At 72.8% G+C, this 19,930-nt stretch overlaps 2 protein-coding genes across 8 annotated transcripts; one reads left to right on the forward strand and one right to left on the reverse strand.

The window, feature by feature from the left end:
- The first annotated feature begins 190 nt into the window (after window positions 1-190).
- Window positions 191-7,938, forward strand: PPP1R12C (protein phosphatase 1 regulatory subunit 12C). 7 transcript variants are annotated; one of them, XM_075134885.1, is made up of 23 exons: window positions 191-448; window positions 1,119-1,249; window positions 1,684-1,802; window positions 1,890-2,049; window positions 2,600-2,744; window positions 3,109-3,183; window positions 3,559-3,653; window positions 3,746-3,876; window positions 3,981-4,039; window positions 4,115-4,231; window positions 4,736-4,858; window positions 4,982-5,052; window positions 5,147-5,203; window positions 5,299-5,389; window positions 5,489-5,623; window positions 5,713-5,767; window positions 5,851-5,921; window positions 6,002-6,051; window positions 6,131-6,203; window positions 6,384-6,488; window positions 6,571-6,621; window positions 6,752-6,802; window positions 6,889-7,938. In XM_075134885.1, the coding sequence occupies exons 1-23, from the start codon at window positions 191-193 to the stop codon at window positions 6,973-6,975; spliced, it is 2,310 nt and encodes a 769-aa protein (XP_074990986.1). In that variant the 3' UTR covers window positions 6,976-7,938. The 7 variants fall into 7 exon arrangements, with proteins under 7 accessions (XP_074990986.1, XP_074990987.1, XP_074990988.1 ...); XM_075134886.1 differs by having other exon boundaries at window positions 4,739-4,858; XM_075134887.1 differs by lacking the exon at window positions 5,147-5,203.
- LOC142074308 (leukocyte receptor cluster member 8-like) lies at window positions 7,675-18,732 on the reverse strand. Its single transcript, XM_075134884.1, has 15 exons — window positions 18,546-18,732; window positions 18,288-18,453; window positions 17,722-17,823; window positions 17,500-17,610; window positions 16,799-17,060; window positions 16,225-16,369; window positions 15,076-15,252; window positions 14,669-14,995; window positions 14,389-14,523; window positions 13,961-14,249; window positions 13,781-13,882; window positions 12,850-12,918; window positions 12,637-12,766; window positions 11,374-11,581; window positions 7,675-9,176 (listed from the first exon to the last, which is right to left on the reverse strand). The coding sequence occupies exons 1-15, from the start codon at window positions 18,581-18,583 to the stop codon at window positions 9,014-9,016; spliced, it is 2,424 nt and encodes an 807-aa protein (XP_074990985.1). The 5' UTR covers window positions 18,584-18,732; the 3' UTR covers window positions 7,675-9,013.
- Between the last annotated feature and the right edge of the window lie 1,198 nt (window positions 18,733-19,930).

Here is a 19,930-nt window from a genome sequence, read left to right on the forward strand (position 1 = left end):
GCCTCATTGCGTCCGCCCATTGGGAGGGGAGGGGAGGGGGGCGTGGTCCGGCGCTTTCCCGCCCTGCCCCGCGCCGCCCCGGCACCCCCCGCGCGCGCGCCGTTGCCATGGCGCCCCGCCCCCGCGCTTCCGGCGCCGCCCCCTACGGCAGCCGGGCGGGGCCCCGCGGCGGCGGCGGCGGGGGGCGGCGATGGCGGCGGCGGCGGCGGCGGCGCGGGAGCGGCGGCGGGAGCAGCTGCGGCGCTGGGAGGCGGCGGCGGCGGCGGCCCCCCCGCCCCCCCCGGCCCCCCCGGCCCCGCGGGCCCGCGCCGTCCGCTTCGAGCGCGCCGCCGAGTTCCGCGCCGTCTGCGCAGGCGCCGACCTGGCGGAGGCGCGCGCCATGGTGCGGGCGGGGGGGCGCGCGCTGCTGGGCGGGGCCAACGCCGACGGCATCAGCGCGCTGCACCAGGTGGGAGGGGCGGGGAGAGGGCGGGGCCTGCGGGCGGAAGGGGTGAGTGGGAGGGGCCGCGGTTACCTGAGGGAGTGGGCGGGGCTTGGGGAGGGTAACGGGGAGGGGCCGGGGTTGCCAGGGGGAGGGGGCGGGGCCTGCAGGGGGCGCGGTTACCTGAGCGAATGGGCGGGGCTCGCGGGGGGTAACGGGGAGGGGTGGGGCTACGTGAGTGAGTGGGCGGAGCCTGCGGAGGGTGAGCGGGGTTACCTGGGTGAGTGGGCGGAGCCAGCAGAGGGAGGGCGGGGTTTCTAGGTGAGTGGGCGGAGCCTGCGGCGGGCGAGAGGGGGCGGGGTTTGCCTTGGCGAGGGGGCGGGGCCTGCACAGGGGAAGTGGAATGGAGGCAGGGAGGGGGCGGGGTTGCCTGAGTGATGGGTGGGGCCTGCAGAGGGAGGGCGGGGCTTGGCACAGAGAGGGGCGGAGCCGGAGGGGTCTGAGGGGCTGCGGGTCGATGCTGGGGGGGGGGCGGGGGGTCCCGGGGGGTGGAACGACGACACCCCGGGGGGTTCCCAAATATTGGGGTCCCTGAGGGGGGACGACGACACCCTGGGGGGGTCCCGGGGGGAGTCCCGGGGGGGGGACACACCCCGGGGGGGTTCCTGGGGGTCCCGCTCCCGTGACCCCCCCCCAGGCCTGCATCGACGAGAACATGGAGGTGGTGCAGTTCCTGGTGGAGAGCGGGGCCGACGTCAACCAGGCCGACAACGAGGGCTGGACCCCCCTGCACGTGGCCGCCTCCTGCGGCTACCGGCACATCGCCCAGTGAGGGGCTGGGGGGGCTGGGGGGGCCTGGGGGGGCTGGGGGGCTGGGGCTTATAGGGGGACTATGAGGGGTATGGGGCTGGGGGCTATGGAGGGGGGGCTACGGGGTGGGGAGGGGGCTATGGGGGGGCTATGGGGGTCTCTGGAGTGGGGGGGTCTCTGGGGTTGGGGGCTATGGGGGGGCTATGGAGTGGGGAGGGGGCTATGGGGGGGCTATGGGGAGGTCTCTGGGGCTGGGGGCTATGGGGGGGTTATGGGGTGGGGAGGGGGCTATGGGGGGGCTATGGGGTGGGGGACTATGGGAGGTCTCTGGAGTGGGGGGATCTCTGGGGCTGGGGGGGGCCATGGCGCTGTCCATCCCGATGCCCAGGTGAGTGGGGCTGGACCCCCATGACCTGTGACCCCTGACCCCGCCGTGACCCCCCCCCCCCCAGGTACCTGCTGGAGCACGGGGCGGACGTGGCGGCGGTGACGAGCGACGGGGAGCTGCCGCTGGAGGTGGCCGAGGACGAGGGGCTGGAGGCGCTGCTGCGGGCCGAGGTGGCGCGGCGAGGTGGGCGGGGCCGAGGTGGGCGGGGCCGAGGGGCTGGGTGGGTGTGTCCCGGCCACACCCGCTCACGCCCCGGCGGCCCCGCCCCAGGGGTGGACGTGGCGGCGGCCAAGCGGGCGGAGGAGGAGCGGATGCTGCGGGACACGCGGCGCTGGCTGGACGCGGGGGAGATCCGGGACGCCCGGCACCCCGCCACCGGCGCCAGCGCCCTGCACGTGGCCGCCGCCAAGGGCTACATCGAGGTCATGAGGTGGGGGGGCCGCGGCCGGGGGACCCCGGGGTCTGGGGGGGCCTGGGGTCTGGGGGGGCCCCGGGGTTTGGGAGGGTTCCAGGGTCTGGATGGACCCAGGGGTCTGAGGGGGGACCGAGAAGTTTAGGGGATCCCTGGGGCCTGGGGGGACCCAGGAGTTTGGGGGGGCTCCAGGAGTTTGGGGGGGCCCTGGGGTCTGGGGAGGACCGAGGACTTTGGGGGACTCAGAAGTCTGGGGGGACCCTGGGGTGTGGGGAGACCCTGGGGTGTGGGGGGACCCCCGGGGGTCTGGGTGGACCCCGCGATCTGAGACGGGACTGAGAAGTTTGGGGGGGCCCTGGGGTCTGGGGGAGCCCCGGGGTCTGGGGGGGATCCAGAAGTGTGGGGGGTCCCTGGGGTGTGAGAGGGACCCCGGGGTCTCGGGGGTCCCTGGGGTCTGGGGGGGCCCAGGAGCCTGGGAAGGGCCCCAGCCCCCAAAAAGCGCCCCAGGCATTTGCGGGGGACCCCCGCCCCGGCGCAGGGGGATCCCCGACACCCTCCCCCGGCGCAGGCTGCTGCTGCAGGCCGGCTACGACCCGGACGTGCGGGACAAGGACGGGTGGACGCCGCTGCACGCGGCCGCGCACTGGGGCGTGGAGGAGGCCTGCAGGCTGCTGGCCGAGCACCTCTGCGACATGGCCCCCCGCAACAACGTGGTCAGGGGGCTGGGGGGTCCCGGGGGGGCTGGGGGGGGACCCAAGGGTCTCTACGGGGGGGCTGGGAGGGTTTGGGGGGCTGGGGGGGGTCCCCAGGGGTCTGGGGGAGCCTGGAGGGGGGGCCCAAGGGTCTCTACAGGGGGGCTGGGGGGCACCCAGGGGGCTGGGGGGACCTGGGGGGGGCCCAGGAGTCTCTACAGGGGGGCCGGGGGGGTTCAGGAGGGCTGGGGGGGGGCCCAGAGGCTTCCCGGGAGGCTCGGAGTGGGTTTGGGTGGGGCTGGGAGGGGGCCCAGGGGGTCCACAGGGGCCGGGGGGGGCCTGGGGGTCTCTGGGGGGGGTCCTTGAGCAGCCCCGCCCCCCCCAGGGCCAGCGCCCCTGTGACTTGGCCGACGAGGAGACGCTGCCCCTGCTCGAGGAGCTGCAGCGGCGGCAGCACCACGTGAGCCCCCGGGACCCCCAACCCCCCCCGGGACCCCCAACCCCCCTGGGACCCCCCGAGACCCCCAAGATCCCCTGGGACACACAACCCCCCCCCCCCCCGGGACCCCCAAGATCCCCCAGGGGGGTCCCAAACCTGGGAGCGGTCCCCTGACACTGGGGAGGGACCCCCACCCCCAACCATCAGCTTTGGGGGGGCCCCTGAGCCATGAGGGGGTCCCAACCCCCCAGGACCCCCCCCCACCCCAGGGGACAGACCCCAACCCCGCTGGGGGGGCCCCAGGCCTGGTCCTGATCCGGGGGGGGGGGGGCGGGGGGGTGTTGGGGGGGATCGGAGGAGGGGTCTTGGGGTCCTGACCCCCCGCCCCCCCCGCAGCTGCGCAGCCAGAAGGAGCCGGGGGCGGCGCCCGCCCCGATGGCGCCCGATCCTGAGGGCACCCCGACCCCCGCCTGGGGCGGCAAGCACCGCCGGTGAGCCCCCCAACCCCCCCCGACCCCCCAAAACCTCCCCTAACCCCCCCACACCCCCTCAGACCCCCCAAAACCCCCCTGACCCCCCCCAGGAGCTCCGTCTGCCGCATGAGCAGCCGCGCCAAGATGTCGGTGCAGGATCAGTCCAAGGAGCGGCCGGGGCCCCTCCCCCCCCCGGGGGACGAGGACGAGGAGGGGGGCGACGGCGCCCCTCCCCCGCAGGGTGAGCCCCGGGGGGGAGGGGTGCCTGGGGTTACTCTGGGGGGGGGGGGGGGTGTCTCGGCGCAGCCCCTCACCCCCCATCTCCCCCCCTCTCCCCCCACCCAGACCCCCCCGTGGCGCCGCCCCCCCCGAGCTGCCCCCCCAATGGCCCCCCCGCCGGGAAGGTAAGGCTCCGCCCCCTCCCGTCCTTATATGGGCAAAGGGGTGGGGTGAGGGGGTGGGGCTGATGCCCCCCCCAGCCCCCCCCCGGGGGTCTCTGCAGGACGGGCAGCCTGGGGGCGCTGCCCCCCCCCACCCCGCCCGCCGGCGCTGTCCGTCGCTCCGCCTCCTCGCCCCGCCTCGACGCCCCGCCCCAGGTGAGCCCTGGACACGCCCCTTTTTCTCCTGGACCCGCCCCCTCCCCACAGGGCCCCACCCCTTTCCGTGGGACACACCCCGTTCTGCAGGTTCTCCCCAGGCTATGTCCTCTCCTGGCCACGCCCCTTGGGCTCCACCCATCTGGGCTCCACCCCCTCCTTGGGCTCCACCCCCCTGGGTTCCACCCCTGCCTTGGCTCCTCCTGCTCTGGCTCCGCCTCTCTCCTCCTTGGCTCCACCCATGTTTGCACCACGCCCCATCTTTGGCTCCGCCCTTTCTTTGCCCCACGCCTTCCAGTCTAGGCTCCACCCCTATGGTGACTCCACCCCTTTACTTGGCTCCACCCCCTTCCTCCTTGACTCCACCCCTGTATTTACTTCACGCCTTTTTCTGAGCTCCACCCCTTTCTGACTCCACCCTTTTCTTGGCCCCACCCCTTTCCTTGTTGATGTCACCCTTTTCCTGGCCCCACCCCCTTTCCTGCTTTGGCCACGCCCCCCCAGCAGCAGGAATTCTGGGAGCTGCTGCAGGAGTGGACCCGCGCCCCGATTGGCCCAGGCTCAGCCAATAAGAGCCCGGCCTCAGAGCCAGCCAATCGGGAAGAAGGGACCCTGTCAGGTGACCTGGTAGGAAGCTCCACCCACTGCTCACTGAGGGGGCGGGGCTTGGTTTAACCCCATCCTCCCTGGCTGGGAGGGGGGAGGGGTCACTCCCACCCCTCCCCCGACACCTGCGCCCCTCCCCCGCAGAGCAAGGAGCCGCGCCTCGCCCGCGTCCCCCCGAGCCCCGCCCGCCGCCGCTGCGCCCCGCCCGCCGCCGCGTGAGTCCTGGGGGCAGGGGGAGGGAGGGGGTGGGGGGGGTGGGTGTCCCGCCGTGGGGGAGGGGCAGCGCGAGGTGACGCTCCCTCCCCGCAGCCCCCCCGACGGCGACCTCCCGGCGCCCCCCAGCACCGCCGAGCCCCGCCCCCGCAGGTCAGCGCCTCCCCTCCCCCCACCCCCCTGCCGTGGGTCGCGGAGGCCTGGGACCCTCCCCCCGCCGTGGGTCCCACACCCCCGCCCCCCCCCAGGTCCTACCAGGCGCCCGCGCGGGACGAGGAGTCGGAGTCGCAGCGCAAGGCGCGGTCGCGGCTGATGCGCCAATCGCGGCGGTCGACGCAGGTAAGCCCCGCCCACGGGTGGGGCCGGATGCCCGGGACCCCCCCATGGGGGGGGGGTGTCTGTGACACCCCTCCCCTCCCCCCTTCCCCCCCCACCCAGGGCGTGACCTTGACGGAGCTGAAGGAAGCGGAGAAGACGATTGGCCGCGGTGGTGATGGGCGGGCGCCCGAGCAGCGAATCGGAGAAGAGGAGAGGCGGGACCGGGAGGAGGGGGAGCAGCCCCTGGAGAGCTCGGTGGGGGCCGGGGGGGTCGGGGCTGGTGGGGGGGTCGGGGAGTCCCTGGGGGTCCCCCTCTCCCCCCCTCTAACCCCCTCCCTCCCCAGGACCCCGCCCGCCGCTCCCGGCTCCCGGCCCCCCCCGGCCCCCCCGTGAAGAAAGGTGGGTGCCCTCCCCCCGCCCCCCCCAAATCCCCCCGGGACCCCCCGCCCTGGCGGGTCCCTGGAGCTGTGGGTCCCTTGCAGGGCCGGAGGAGCCGCGGAGCCGCCCGGGGGGCCGCGACCGTCGGAAATGGCGGCGGGGGTCCGGCACGGAGGTGAGGGGGAGGCCTGGGGGGGGGTGGGGGTGTCCCCGAGACCCTCCCCCCAACTGCCATGTGTCCCCTCCCCCACCCAGGGGTCGGAGAGCGACGAGCCGGGGAGCGGGGAGGACGCCCCCCCCCACAGGTACGGGGGTGCCGGGGGGTGGGGTGGGGTATGGGGGGCTCCCGCAGCCCCCCCCTCACCTCCCCCTCCCCCCCCCCAGCTTCCCCCAGCCCCCCAACGGCCTCCTGCCACCCCGCCCCCCGCCCCAGCCCCCTGCCTTCGACTACCGGCAGGTGAGTCCCTCGGGGGGGGGTGGGGGGACAGAGCCCCCCCCACCCCTGGGTACCCCCCAAAGACCCCTGGGTACCCCCCAAAGATCCCTGGGTGCTCCACCCACCCCTGGGTGCCCCCCAAAGACCCCTGGGTGCCCCCCCCACCCCTGGGTGCCCCCCCACCCCTGGGTGCCCCCCCAGCTGTACGACGAGCTTTGGGCTGAAAACGAGCGGCTGCGGGAGCAGCTGCAGGAGACGGAGCTGAAGCTGACCCAGATCAAGCTGGAGCTGGAGAGGGTCACCCAGGTGGGTCCGGGGGGGTCCCGGGGGGTCCCCCAGGTTTGGGGGTGCAGGATCCCCCCCTCACCTCCCCCATGTCTCCCCCCAGCGCCAGGAGAGGATCGCGCAGAGGCCGGCGCTGCTGGAGCTGGAGCGATTCGTGAGTGTCCCCAGGACCCCCCCAGGGAACCCCCACATCCTCCCTGGGGTCCCCCCATCCCCCCAAGGACCCCCATGACCCCCCAGGTCTCCCCTAGAGACCCCCCCCCCACCGCCTTTCTGCCCCCCAGGAGCGCCGGGCGCTGGAGCGGAAGGCGGCGGAGCTGGAGGAGGAGCTGAAGGTAAAGTTGGGGGGCTTGGGGGGGTGGGGAGGGGAATGTGGGGCCTGGATACCTGGGCCCCCCCTCACACACACCCCCCCCCCCAGGCCCTCTCCGACCTCCGCGCCGACAACCAGCGGCTGAAGGACGAGAACGCGGCGCTGATCCGCGTCATCAGCAAACTCTCCAAGTGACGGCGCGGCCCACGGCCACCCTGGGACCCGGTGCGCCCCGTGCCAAAACGAGGACTCCCCCTGCCCCACGGGAGCCCCCCCCCCCTCCGGCCACCCCCCCCCCCACTGTGCCCCACGACTGCCAATCTGCCCCACAGGGGGCGGAGCCAATGCTGCTGGGGGCGGAGCCAATGTGGGGGCGGAGCCAATGCTATGGGCTGGGGAGCCAATGCTGTTAGGATGGCGCTAATGCTGCTGGGGGTGGAGCCAACGCTGCTGGGGGTGGAGCCAACGCTGCTGGGGGGCGGAGCCAAGGTTGCCATGGGGCCGCCCCGTTGCACTGAGCACGTGGCAGCTGCCAATGGGGGGGCGTGGCCAGGCTGGGTGGGCGTGGCCAAGCTTGAGTTGGGGTGGGGCCTCCCCAAAGTCAACAAGAAGGTCCCGCCCCTTCCCCGAGGCCACGCCCCCTGCACGGGGGTAGGGCCTACGGACTTGCCCCTGCTGCGCTTGCCCCGCCTCCAACCCAAAAATGGGCGGGGCTACCGCACGCCAGCCCCGCCCCCAGGCCCACGCATGCCAATCACACATGCTCCCCCCCCTCCCCCGAGTGGACCAGGGGCGGGGCTTCCCCACGACCCGCCCATTGCCAACGCCCCGCCCCCAACAACCCCTCCCCCCCGCAAGTATTTTTGCAAAAAAAAAAGAAAAAAAGTGAAAAAGTAGAAAAAGAAACAAAATTTAAAAAACGGTGGAGCCGCGGGTGAGGGGGGAGGGGCGATGGGGTGGGGGAGGGGAACATCCATACATCTATACACAGCGCTATAAGGTGTGTACCTATGGGGTGGGGGCGGGGCTCACAGCGCCACGCCTTTCCTTCGTTTAATGTATAGATCCGCTCCCCCCCCCCGTGCGTACATCGACATCCGGGCGCGGCCGCAGAGGGGGCCCCGCCCCGCCCCTCCCCCGTCCGCAGGTGCACACCCCTATATATATAATATATATATATACATACACACATATGTACATCCAGGCACATACATACACGTGTCTGCGCACACGCGTGTATGTGTCGTTCCCCCCCCCCACGCGCCTACGTACAGGCGCACGTACGTATCCATACGTCGGTGTCTCCATATAAGTGCCCCTCCCCCCCCCCCCATCCCGCCCCTCCCCCACCGACCTGGCCGTTTCCTCCTTTTCCTCTTTATTCTGTCCAAAAAAAGGGGGAAATCAGTTAAAAAGGGGGGGGAGGGGCCAGCCCGGGGTGACAGCGCGGCCCCGGGGGCGCGAAAAGAAACGAAAAGGGGGGTGGGGGAGGGGTGGGGGGGGGAGGGGCGTGTTTTTACCTGCAAAGAGACGTGGGGGGAGGAGCGTGGGGGGGCGGGTGGGGGTGGGGGGGAGGGGGAAATAAATTAAATACGAACCAAAGAAGGAAAAAAAAAAAAAAAAAACCAAAAAAAAAGAGAAAAAACCACCAGGAAGCAGCAGGCGAATCGGCGGCGAAGCGCGAGCCCGGCGGGGGCTCGGCCACAGTCCCAGCTTGGCGCGTGGCGGGGGGGCTCCGTGGGGGGGGGCCCCCCGTGGCGGTCGCTGCGGAGGTTGTGCGGGGGGAGGGGAGGAGATTTCTGCGGGTCGAGGCTCCGTGGGTCTCGGGCGGGGGGCTGGGGGGGAGGGGGAGGCCTCCGCTGGGTCGGGGGGGGCTCCGCCGCGGCGTCGGGGGAGGGGGCGCGGACGACAACCTGGGGCCACCTCGGCAGCAGGAAGAAGAGAGAGAAACTGAGAGAGGGTAGCGGGGGGGGGGGCGGGCGGCTGAGCCCCCCCCCAGGGCTGGGACCCCTCCCCCCCCACACAAATCCCCCCTCCTCCTCCATTTCCCCCCCCCCCATTCCGGCAGCTCCCCCCCCCTGCTGGGACCCAAAGAGAAGGTTATGGGGTGCCCCCGCTCCCCCCCCAAAAAAAAAAACAACATGGGTGCTGGGGGGGGGGGAGGGGCACCAGGACCACCCCTCCCCCCGCCGTCGTCGTCGTCATCGGCCGTCGCCCCCCCGGCGCGGGGGGGTCAGAAGTGGGCCAGGACCGCCAAGCTCTGCTTGCAGTCGATGGCGGCGGCGTCGGGGCCGGTGAAGGAGAGGGGCAGCGCCGCCAGGAAGAGCCGGCAGCTCTCGGGGGAGTCGAGGGCCAGCGCGGCCCCCACCAGGGCGGTCGGCAGCGCCGGGCGGAAGCTGGGGAGAGAAGGAGGTCAAGGACCGAGGGGGGGGGGCGGGGGCCCGGGGGGGGCGGGGGGGTCCGTTGCAGGGGGGGGGCAGGGGCCCACGGGGGGACACGGGCCCGTGGGGGGGGGACAAATGACCCTATTGGGGGGGCGACACGGCCCCATTATGGGGGACAGAGGCCCGTGGGGGGGGGACACATGACCCTATTGGGGGGGGGGGGACACATGACCCTATTGGGGGGGGGGACACATGACCCTATTGGGGGGGCGACACGGCCCCATTATGGGGGACAGAGGCCCGTGGGGGGGGGACACATGACCCTATTGGGGGGGGGGGACATGACCCTATTGGGGGAGCGACACGGCCCCATTATGGGGGACAGAGGCCCGTGGGGGGGGGACACGGGCCCGTGGGGGGGGGACAAATGACCCTATTGGGGGGGGGGACACATGACCCTATTGGGGGGGGGACACATGACCCTATTGGGGGGGGGACACGGCCCCATTATGGGGGACACAGCCCCATTTGGGCGGACACAGGCCTGTGGGGGGGGACACATGACCCTATTGGGGGGGGGGACACAGCCCCATTTGGGGGGACACAGGCCTGTGGGGGGGGACACATGACCCTATTGGGGGGGGGACACACAGCCCCATTTGGGGGGACACAGGCCTGTGGGGGGGGACACATGACCGTATTGGGGGGGGGACACGGCCCCATTATGGGGGACACAGCCCCATTTGGGGGGACACAGGCCCGTGGGGGGGGACACATGACCCTATTGGGGGGGGGGGGGACACAGCCCCATTTGGGGGGACACAGGCCTGTGGGGGGGGACACATGACCCTATTGGGGGGGGGACACACAGCCCCATTTGGGGGGACACAGGCCTGTGGGGGGGGACACATGACCGTATTGGGGGGGGGACATGGCCCCATTATGGGGGACACAGCCCCATTTGGGGGGACACAGGCCTGTGGGGGGGGGACACGGCCCCATTACGGGGGACACGGGCCCATGGGGGGGGACAGGGGCCCATTACGGGGGACATGGCCCCATTATGGGGGACATGGCCCCATTTGGGGGGGACACATGACCCTATTGGGGGGGGACATGGCCCCATTATGGGGGACACAGCCCCATTTGGGGAGACATGGCCCCATTTTGGGGGGGGGGGGCGCAGCCCCATGGGGGTGACATGGGGATGTGGCCCTATGGGGGCTGGGGGGGGGACACGGCCCCACGGGGGACACACACAGGGATGTGACCCCATTGGGGGGGGGCACAGCCCCATGGAGGGGGGGACGGGGGGGTTGTGGCCCCATGGGGGAGGGGGGGGGACACGGCCCCACTGGGGGGGTGTGGCCCCATAGGGGTGGGGGGGAGGGGGCCCTAAGGAGGACGGGGCCCCACGGGGGTGGGGGGGGCACAGCCCCACAGAGGGGGGACGCACAGCCCCAGCTGGGGGCCGTGGCCCCACGGGGGTGACACGGGGGGGCTCAGAGGGACCCCCAGCCCCACTGTGGGGCACAGCCGGGGGGTGCCCCCTCCCCCCAGGGCCAGTGTGGGGCAGAAATGGGGGTGCTCCCCCCCCAGGGCCAGTGTGGGGCAGAAGACTGGGGCAGAAAATGGGGGGCTCACCCCCCCCAGTCCCAGTGTGGGACAGAAAGGGGGGGCTCACCCCCCCAGCAGGGCAGAAATGGGGGGTTCACCCCCCCCCAGTCCCAATGTGGGACAGAAATGGGGGGCTCACCCCCCCAGCAGGGCAGAAATGGGGGGGCTCACCCCCCCCATCCCAATGTGGGGCAGAAAGGGGGGGGGGGCTCACCCCCCCCAGCAGGGCAGAAATGGGGGGCTCACCCCCCCCCAGTCCCAATGTGGGACAGAAAGGGGGGGCTCACCCCCCCAGCAGGGCAGAAATGGGGTCTCACCCCCCCCAATCCCAATGTGGGGCAGAAAGGGGGGGGCTCACCCCCCCAGCCCCGCTGTGGGGCAGAAATGGGGGGGCTCACCCCCCCCACCCCCCCCCCAATCCCCATCCCCCCCCCCACCGCCCCGCACGACTCACCTGCGCCGCCGCCGCCGCCGCGGGGGTCCGGCTCCTGCTCTCCCCCCTCCCCCCCCGCCCCCCCGGTAGCCCCCCCACCCCCCCCCCGCCCCCCCCCCAGCCGGGGGGGCGCGGGACCCCCCCGGCGGCCCCACATACGTTTTGATCATGGCCTTGAGGGCCGCCCGGCGCTCCCGCTCGGCGAACTTGTCGATGAGGCGGGCGGCCATGGGGGGGGCGGCGCGGTAGAGGCGGAAGAAGCGGTGGTAGTTGGCCAGCGCCCAGGCGGCCCGGAGGGCCAGCGCCTGCGCCACCAGCGCGTCCCCCCGCAGCGCCGGCGTCAGGTAGGCCAGCTCCGTCGTCAGGTCTGGGGGGGGGGGGGGGAGGGGGGGGAGGGGGGGGGAGGGAGGGGGGAGGGGACACGAAGGGAGGTGGGGGGCACAGGGGGGGCACAGGGGGGTGAGGGGGGGACGTGAGGAGGGAGCACGGGGAGGGGAGATGAAGGGGGGTGGGGGGGGACACGAGGGGGGGTGGGAGACAAAGGGGGGTGAGGGGAGGGACATGGGGGGGGGACACAAAGCGGGGTGAGGGGGGGAGGACACAAAGTGGGGTGGGGGCCCCCAACCCCCCCCCCCCCAATGAAGATGGGTGGCATGGGGGGGCCCTAACCCCCCCCCATGGACAGGGTGGTTTGGGGGGGGCCCTAAACCCCCCCCCAATGAACATGGGGGGCTTGGGGGGGCCCTAACACCTCCCATCATGAACATGGGGGGCTTGGGGGGGGTCTAACCCCCTCCCAATCAACATGGGGGGCGTGGGGGGCCCCTAAACCAATTGAGAGTAAATGGGGGGGGGGTCTCAGGGCATCCCTAACCCCCCCACCATGGACATGGGGGGCTCGGGGCACCCCTACAACCCCTCAATGTCAGCAGGGGACCCCTGGAGCACCCCTAAAGCCCCTCAATGTCAGCAGGGGAGTCCCTGGAGCACCCCTAAAGCCCCTCAATGTCAGCAGGGGGTCCCTGGAGCACCCCTAAAACCCCTCAATGTCAGCAGGGGGTCCCTGGAGCACCCCTAAAACCCCTCAATGTCAGCACGGGAGCCCCTGGAGCACCCCTAAAACCCCTCAATGTCAGCAGGGGAGCCCCTGGAGCACCCCTAAAGCCCCTCAATGTCAGCAGGGGGTCCCTGGAGCACCCCTAAAACCCCTCAATATCAGTAGGGGGTCCCTGGAGCACCCCTAAAACCCCTCAATGTCAGCAGGGGGTCCCTGGAGCACCCCTAAAACCCCTCAATGTCAGCAGGGGAGCCCCTGGAGCACCCCTAAAACCCCTCAATGTCAGCAGGGGAGCCCCTGGAGCACCCCTAAAGCCCCCCCGCACGAGCGGGGGGGTCCCGGGATCGCCCCCCGTCCCCGCTCACCCCCCGAGTTCCTGGTGAACATGTAGTAGAGGATGCGGTAGGCGGTGAACTCCCCCACGTTGCCCGGCAGGTTCTCGGCGTAGAGCGACTTGAGCTGCGTCTGGCACTGGTTGAACTCCTCGTGGTCGCCCTGCGGGGGCGGGGGGACCCTCAGGGCCGAGTTCGGCACAGGGTGGGGGGCGTGGGGGGGTCCCGAGGGTCCCCGAAACCCACCTTCTCCAGGGCGATGCGGGCGTGCGTCTCGTACACCTCCACCGTGAACTCGGTGCGGACGCCCTGGACCTGCCAGAGGGGGCGGGAGGGGGTGATGGGGGGGCGGGGGGGGATGCTCTGCCCCGGGAGACCCCCAAAAAAATCCAGGAGAGCCCCCAAAAAATCTGGAAGGCCACTCTCAAAGGGGCCAGGAGATGCCCAAAAGCTCTGGGAGACCCCCCCCCAAAAGTCCAGGAGAGTCCCCCCCCAAAAGGCCTGGGAGACCCTCAAAAGGTCCACGAGACTCCCCCAAAGGGTCCAGGGGATCCCCAAAAGTCTGGGAGACCCCCCTCGAAAGACTCAGGAGAGCCCCCCAAAATCCAGGGGACCCCCCAAAAGGTCCAGAAGACCCTCAAAAAGGTGCAGGAGACCCCACCAAAGGGTCCAGCCGATCCCCAAAAGTCTGGAAGACCCCCCCCCAAAGGGCCCAGGAGAGCCCCCCAAAGTCCAGGGGACCCTCAAAAGGTCCAGGAGACCCCCCCAAAGGGCCCAGGAGACACCCCCAAAGGGTCCAGGGGACCCTCAAAAGGTCCAGGAGACCCCCCCAACGGGCCCAGGAGACACCCCCAAAGTCCAGGAGACCCTCAAAAGATGCAGGAGGCCCCTCCAAAAGGTCCAGCAGATCCCCAAAAGTCTGGGAGACCCCCCCAAAAGGCCCAGGGGACCCCCCCAAAGGGCCCAGGGGACACTCCCAAAGTCCAGGGGACCCTCAAAAGATGCAGGAGGCCCCCCAAAAAGGTCCAGCAGATCCCCAAAAATCTGGGAAACCCCCCCAAAAGGAGAGGAGAGGCCCCAAAAAGTCACCGGGACCCTCCAAAAGGTCCCCGGGACCCCCCAAGAGACCCCCCCAAAGGCACGGGGACCCTCCCATGGGTGTCAGGGGGGGTCTCACCGTCAGATCCTGCCGGATGGATTTCATCTGCTCGCAGGCGAAGGCGTAATCCTGCTTCTCCTTCCAGTGGGACTTCACCAGGCTCAGCGACTTCTTCAGCACCTGGGGGGGGGGCACAGGCGTCAGGGCGGCCCCCTCCCCACCCCGGGGTCCCTGGGGGACGCAGGGGCGGCCGCTGACCGAGACGGGGCGGACGGTGGAGGGGTCGGGGGCGCAGGTGAGGCGCAGGTAGTGCTTGGTGACGTCCTGGCAGGTCCCCAAAATCTTCAGCTCGTTCCAATCGAGACCCTCGGAGGAGCCGGGGGGGTCAGAGCCCCCCAGGGGGAGAACGAGGGGCTCCGGTCGCAGTTTTTTGGGGTGCCCGGGTTGGAAACGAGCCGCTCGTCGCTGCTTCTTGAATTCCTTCTCGGGGTCCTCATAGTCCATGGCCGGGCGCTTGCGGTTGCGCTTGGAGGGACCTTGGTCGTGCCTGGGGGCGGATATTTTGGGGTGAAAACACACGGGTTTCAGTCAGCGACAGAGCCCGGAGCCCCCGACCCCAATCCCAGGCTCCGCCCTGGACTGGGGAGCCCCAAACTGGTCCCAGTGCCCCCCCCACCCCCAGGTACCTTTTCCCCCGCTGCATCCGCATCCGGCCACGCTCCACGTGGCCCCCCCGGCCGCGGGTTTTGGGGGGAGCCCGGCGGGCGCCCGGCCGGCTCTCGGCGCCGGAGAGGGAACTGTCCGAGTCCGAGTGGGAATCGCTGCGGGGAAAGTGGAACGGGGAGCTGGGGGGACCCCCAAAAAGACCCTCCAACGTCCCCCCACCCCCCAGGCTGCCTGGCACCTCCTGGGAGCGAGGTGAGGGGGTGCCGGGGGGGAGGGTTTGGGGGTGCCGGAGCCCCCCACCTGCGTCGGAAGTGTCGTCCGGGGGAGCGGGAAGAGGAGCGGGATCGGGAGCGGGAGCCGGCGCTGGAGGAGGAGCTGTTCTCCTTCATGAAGACGTTGCGGTTCCCGAATTTGGTGGGGAAACCGTTACCGCGAGCTCGGCCGGCGCCGCCGCCGCCGCGTTGAGGCGGGGGGCCCAGGGCCGCCGCCCCCCCGGCGCCGCCGCCGCCGCCGCGTTGGGGAGGGGGCTGCGGCAACCCCGAACCCGCCGCCGGCCGAGGGGGGTGCAGAGCCGGCACCTCCCAACGCTTCTTCTTGGGGCTCTCGGCGACGCCGTCCCGGCTCAGCCTGCGAGGAGAAAAGGGGGTGAGGCGGGGGTGAGCGCCCCCCCCCTCATTTCGGGGGTCCCTTGGCGGCGGGGGGCTCACCCTGGCAGCGGCTCGCGGCTCCAGTCGATGGTGTAGGCGGTGCCGTCCTGCAGCCGCGCCTGCAGCACCTCCTTCAGCAGCTTCTCCGTCCGGTCCTTGTCCTCCTCCGACTCGCAGGCGGTGAAGCAGCGCTGGACGTACTCCTTCATGTCCTGCGGCCAGTCCTCCGGCTTCCCCCTGGGGCGCGGGGGGGCTTGGTGGGGCGCGGGGGTCTCCGCGAGGCGCTGGGGGGACGCTGGGGGGCTCGGCGGGGCGCTGGGGGGGCTTGGTGGGGTGCTGGGGGGCTCGGCGGGGCGCTGGGGGGGTGCTGGGGGGCTCGGCGGGGTGCTGGGGGGGTGCTGGGGGGCTCGGCGGGGTGCTGGGGGGGCTTGGTGGGGTGCTGGGGGGCTCAGCGGGGTGCTGGGGTGTGCTGGGGGGCTCGGCGGGGTGCTAGGGGGGCTTGGTGGGGTGCTGGGGGGCTTGGTGGGGTGCTGGGGGTGTGCTGGGGGGCTCGGCGGGGCGCTGGGGGGACTTGGCGGGGTGCTGGGGGATGCTGGGGGGCTCGGTGAGGCACTGGGGGGGCTTGGTGGGGTGCTGGGGGGCTCTGCGGGGTGCTGGGGGTGTGCTGGGGGGCTCGGTGGGGCGCTGGGGGGACTTGGTGGGGCGCTGGGGGTGTGCTGGGGGGCTTGGTGGGGCGCTGGGGGGACTTGGTGGGGCGCTGGGGGGCTCCGTGGGGCGCTGGGGGGGTGCTGGGGGGGCTTGGTGGGGCGCTGGGGGGCTCGGCGGGGATGCTGGGGGGCTCAGTGGGGCACTGGGGGATGCTGGGGGGCTCGGCAGGGTGCTGGGGGGGCTTGGCGAGGCGCTGGGGGTGTGCTGGGAGGCTCGGTGGGGCACTGGAGGATGCTGGGGGGCTCGGCAGGGCACTGAGGGGGCTTGGTGGGGTGCTGGGGGGCCTCCGCGGGGCGCTGGGGGGGTACTGGGGGGCCTCCGCGGGGCGCTGGGGGGGTACTGGGGGGCTCGGCGGCGCAGGCAGCCATCGCCAAGCGGGGCTCAGCCGCGTATCGCGGTGAAAACCCACCGTGCGCCGCCCCCACGGCGAACCCCCCCCCCCGTGGTTTTGGGGTACCCAGCGCGGCCCCCCCCACCCCCCGTCCGTCTGCCCTCGCTCACCCGTGTCCGTGGTGCTTGTCGGGGCCCGGCTGCCCCCCGAAACCGCCGCCGCCGCCGCGCTGCTCCCCCGCCCCGAAGCTGGGGGTGGTGAGGACGAAGGGGCGTTTGGGGAGGTTGAACTTGAGGCCGCCGGCGCCGGGGGCTTCTGGGGGGGGAGAAAAAGGGGGTGAGGGGGGGCTGGAGGGTGGTTTGGGGGGGATTTGGGGGTTTGGGGGGGATTTGGGGGGGAATTCGGAGTTTTCAGGGGAGTTTGGGGGTGAAAGCGGGGGTGCGCAGTGTGTTTTGGGGGGAACCTAAGGTTTTGGGGGAATTTTGGGGTGCAGGGGTGTAGTGTGATTTTGGGGGGGAACTGGGGGTTTTGGGGGAGTTTTGGGGTGGGGGGGTGGTTTGGGGGGGGAACTTGGGGGAGTTTTGGGGACGAGGGAGAGGATTTGGTGCAGGGGGTGACCTCGGGGTGGGGGGGGTCACAGCTCCCGCTGCTTTTGGGGGGATTCCTGAGGACATCCCCCCCGCAAACCCACCCCAGCCCCCTCCCCAACAGCCCCCTCCCCCCAAAATTTGAGGGGGCTCTTACGCTTCATGCGGCTCCAGAGCTGCTGCCCCTTCTTGCCCTTGGGGCCGGGGCCGGGCCCCTCGCTGTAGCCGTGGGGGGGGTACGGGGCGGCGGCGCTGGGTGGGGTCCCCCCGCCGCCCCCCGCCGCCCCCGTCGACCCCCCTCCCCCACCCAGGGGGTGGGTGCCGTGGGGTGGGGGGGGCTGGGGGGGGGCGGCGGGGGGCAGCTGGGGCTGGGGGCTGCCGTAGGGGGACGCCTCGTCCAGGCCCGGCACCGGCGGCTGCTGCGGGGCGGGAGAGGGGATTTGGGGGGGGGGGGGCGACACCCAGGGGTCCGGGCCCCCCACAGGGAACCGGGCCCCTCACATCCTGCCCCATGGGGGGATCTGGGCCCCCCACGTCCCACCCCACGGGGAGCCCGGCCCCCCAAGTCCTCCCCCACAGGGGGATCTGGGCCCCCCAAGTCCTGCCCCACGGGGAACCCGGCCCCCCAGGGGGAACCCAGCCCCCCAAGTCCTGCCCCAGGGAGAACTGGGGCCCCCCCCAAGTCCTGCCCCACGGGGAACCCAGCCCCCCAAGTCCTGCCCTACGGGGGGACCCAGCCCCCCACGTCCCACCCCACAAGGACCCCGGCCCCCCAAGTCCCGCCCCATGGGGAACGTGAGCCCCCCACATCCTGCCCCAGAGGGGGACCCACCCCCCCTGCCGCGGGCCCCCCCTCACCTGGCCGAGGCCGCTCTGCTGCCCGGGCGCGGGGGGCTGCTGGGGGGCGGCAGCGTAGGCCCCCCCCCCCGCCCCGTAGGGCGCCGCCGCCCCGTACCCCGAGTAGACGCCCTGCAACGAGACCCGCCCCCCCGTCAGCCCCTGCAGCCCCCCCCAGCGCGGCTGGGGGGGACCCCCGAGTGCAGCCCAGGGCCGGGGGACCCCCGGACGCCCCCAGCTCACCATGGGGTAGTAGTAGCCGTAGGGGTAGTAGCCGCCGTAGGGCTGGTACCACTGGTAGTAGGGGGGCTGCTGCAGGCTGGGGTCCCCCTGCGGCGAGGAGTACTGCGGGGGGAGGAAGGCTCAGCCTTAGCCCCCCCCAGGGACCCCCCTGGGACCCCAAAACTCCCCGTCCCACTCCCCAGCCCCCCCCCCCAGGACCCTCAGGGACCCCCCCAGGACCCCTCTGCCATCCCAGGACCCCTCCAGCCCCCTCCTGCACCCCCAGGACCCTCCAGCTCCCTCTTCCACCCCCCAGGACTCCTCCAGCCCCTTCTCCCCGCCCCCCAGCCCCCTCTTGCACCCCCAGGACCCTCCTGTAGCCCACCAGGACCCTCTTCTCCCCCCCCGCCCCCTCCTCCGCCCCCCCAGGACCCCCCCAGCCCCCTCCTGCACCCCCAGGACTCTCTGGGACCCCCCCAGCCCCCTCCTCCGCCCCCCAGGACCCTCCTGCAGCCCCCCAGGACGCTCCGGGACCCCCACCAGCCCCCCCTAGCCCCCCCCCCCGGGACTCCCTCCGCCCCCCTCACCTGCGCCCCCCCGGAGCCGCTCCCCGCGCTCTTCCCGCTGGCGGCGGCGGCTTTGCTGATGCTGGCCAGCGCCTGCCGCGCCTTCTCCCACTCGGGGTTCTCGTGGGCCGGGGCCTCCAGGCCGCCCTCCCGCGCCCCGCCGGCCCCCAGCCCGTACTGGGGGGCCCTGAGGGGAGATGGGGGGGTCGGTCAGTGCGGGCCGCGCCCCGGGAACCGGCCCGGGCGTCCACCCCCCCGCCCCGCCCGGCCGGCGCTCACCACTCCGGCGCTCGCTGGTCCCCGATGTTGGCGGCCATGGCGGGGCCTCCCGCGGCCTCCGCGCCGCCGCCCCCACCCCCGGGCGCCGCCGCCCGCGGGGCTGGGCCAGGCCGGAGCGATCGGTACCGGCGCCTCCGCGCTCCCAAAATGGCGGCGCCGCCCGCACCGAACCTTCCCCCGCCTCCACTTCCGGTCGCCTCTTCCGGTGACGTTACGCGCAGGGCCAATAGGGGCGCGGGGAGGGCGGAAGAGGCGGGGTTAAGTGGCTGAGAAGGCGGGGAGGAGGAGCAGGGGGAGGACACAGGGAAGGCGGGGCGTTGGGCAGCGGCGGCCAATGGGAGCGAGGAACGCCGCCGGTGTTAGCCAATGGGAAGGCAAAGCTGGGAGGCGGGGGGAAACGGCGGCCGGGAAGGGACAATCCCCTCTCAAAGCGCAACGGGGCTGCGGGGGGGGGCGGGGGGGTGGGGCTGGGGGTCCCATAGAGCGGGGGGGGCGGATATAGGGGTCCCATGGGGGGGGCAGGCGTGGGGGTCTATGGGGTGGGGGGACGTATGGGGGTCTATGGGGGGGGGGGGACGTATGGGGGTCCCATAGGGCAGGGGGGGCAGGTGTGGGGGTCCCATGGGGGGGCAGATATGGGGGTCCATGGGGGGGAGGTGGCCGGTTATGGGGATCCGGGGGGGGGCAGGTATGGGGGTCCATGGAGCCGGGGGGGGGGAAGTAAGTGGTTTCGGGGGGGGGGGGGGGGCGCGGTTTCGGGGGGCCGCTCCCTTCCTGCCGGGCCCAACTTCTGCATTCGGGGCGGCGGCGCCATGGGGACCCGCGTCCTCCTCCTCCTCCTCGGTGGGGCCGGGGGGCGCGGGGGGGGGGGCACCCACATTTGGGGGGGGGCGGGACGTGGGTGCCACCGTCCCCCCCCGGGTCTGTCTCCGCAGGGTGCTGGGGGCTGCGGCCGGGCGGGGCCTCGGGCCGTGAGTACCCGGGGGGACGCGCCGGGGGTCCCGGGGGGGGGGGCGGGGACATGGGGGTCCCCACCTCCCCCTGTCCCCATCCCCAGGGGTTTGGGGTCCCCCGTCCCTGTCCTCAGGGTCCCCCCATCCCCAGGGGGGTCCCCCCAACCCCCTGTCCCCATCCCTGTCCCCATCCCCAGGGCTCTGGGGTCCCCGTCCCCATCTCTGGGGTCCCCATGTCCCGCTGTCCCCATCCCCACGTCCCCATCCTTGTCCCCACCCTGGGGTCCCTGTGTCCCCCCGTCCCCCTGTCCCCGTCCCCATCCCCGGGGTCCCCCTGTCCCCATCCCCAGGGCTCTGGGGTCCCCACGTCCCCCTGTCCCCGTCCCCATCCCCAGGGCTCTGGGGTCCCCACGTCCCCCTGTCCCCATCCCC

Source organism: Calonectris borealis, chromosome 34 (genome assembly GCF_964195595.1).
Source record: "Calonectris borealis chromosome 34, bCalBor7.hap1.2, whole genome shotgun sequence".
NCBI lineage: Eukaryota > Metazoa > Chordata > Aves > Procellariiformes > Procellariidae > Calonectris > Calonectris borealis.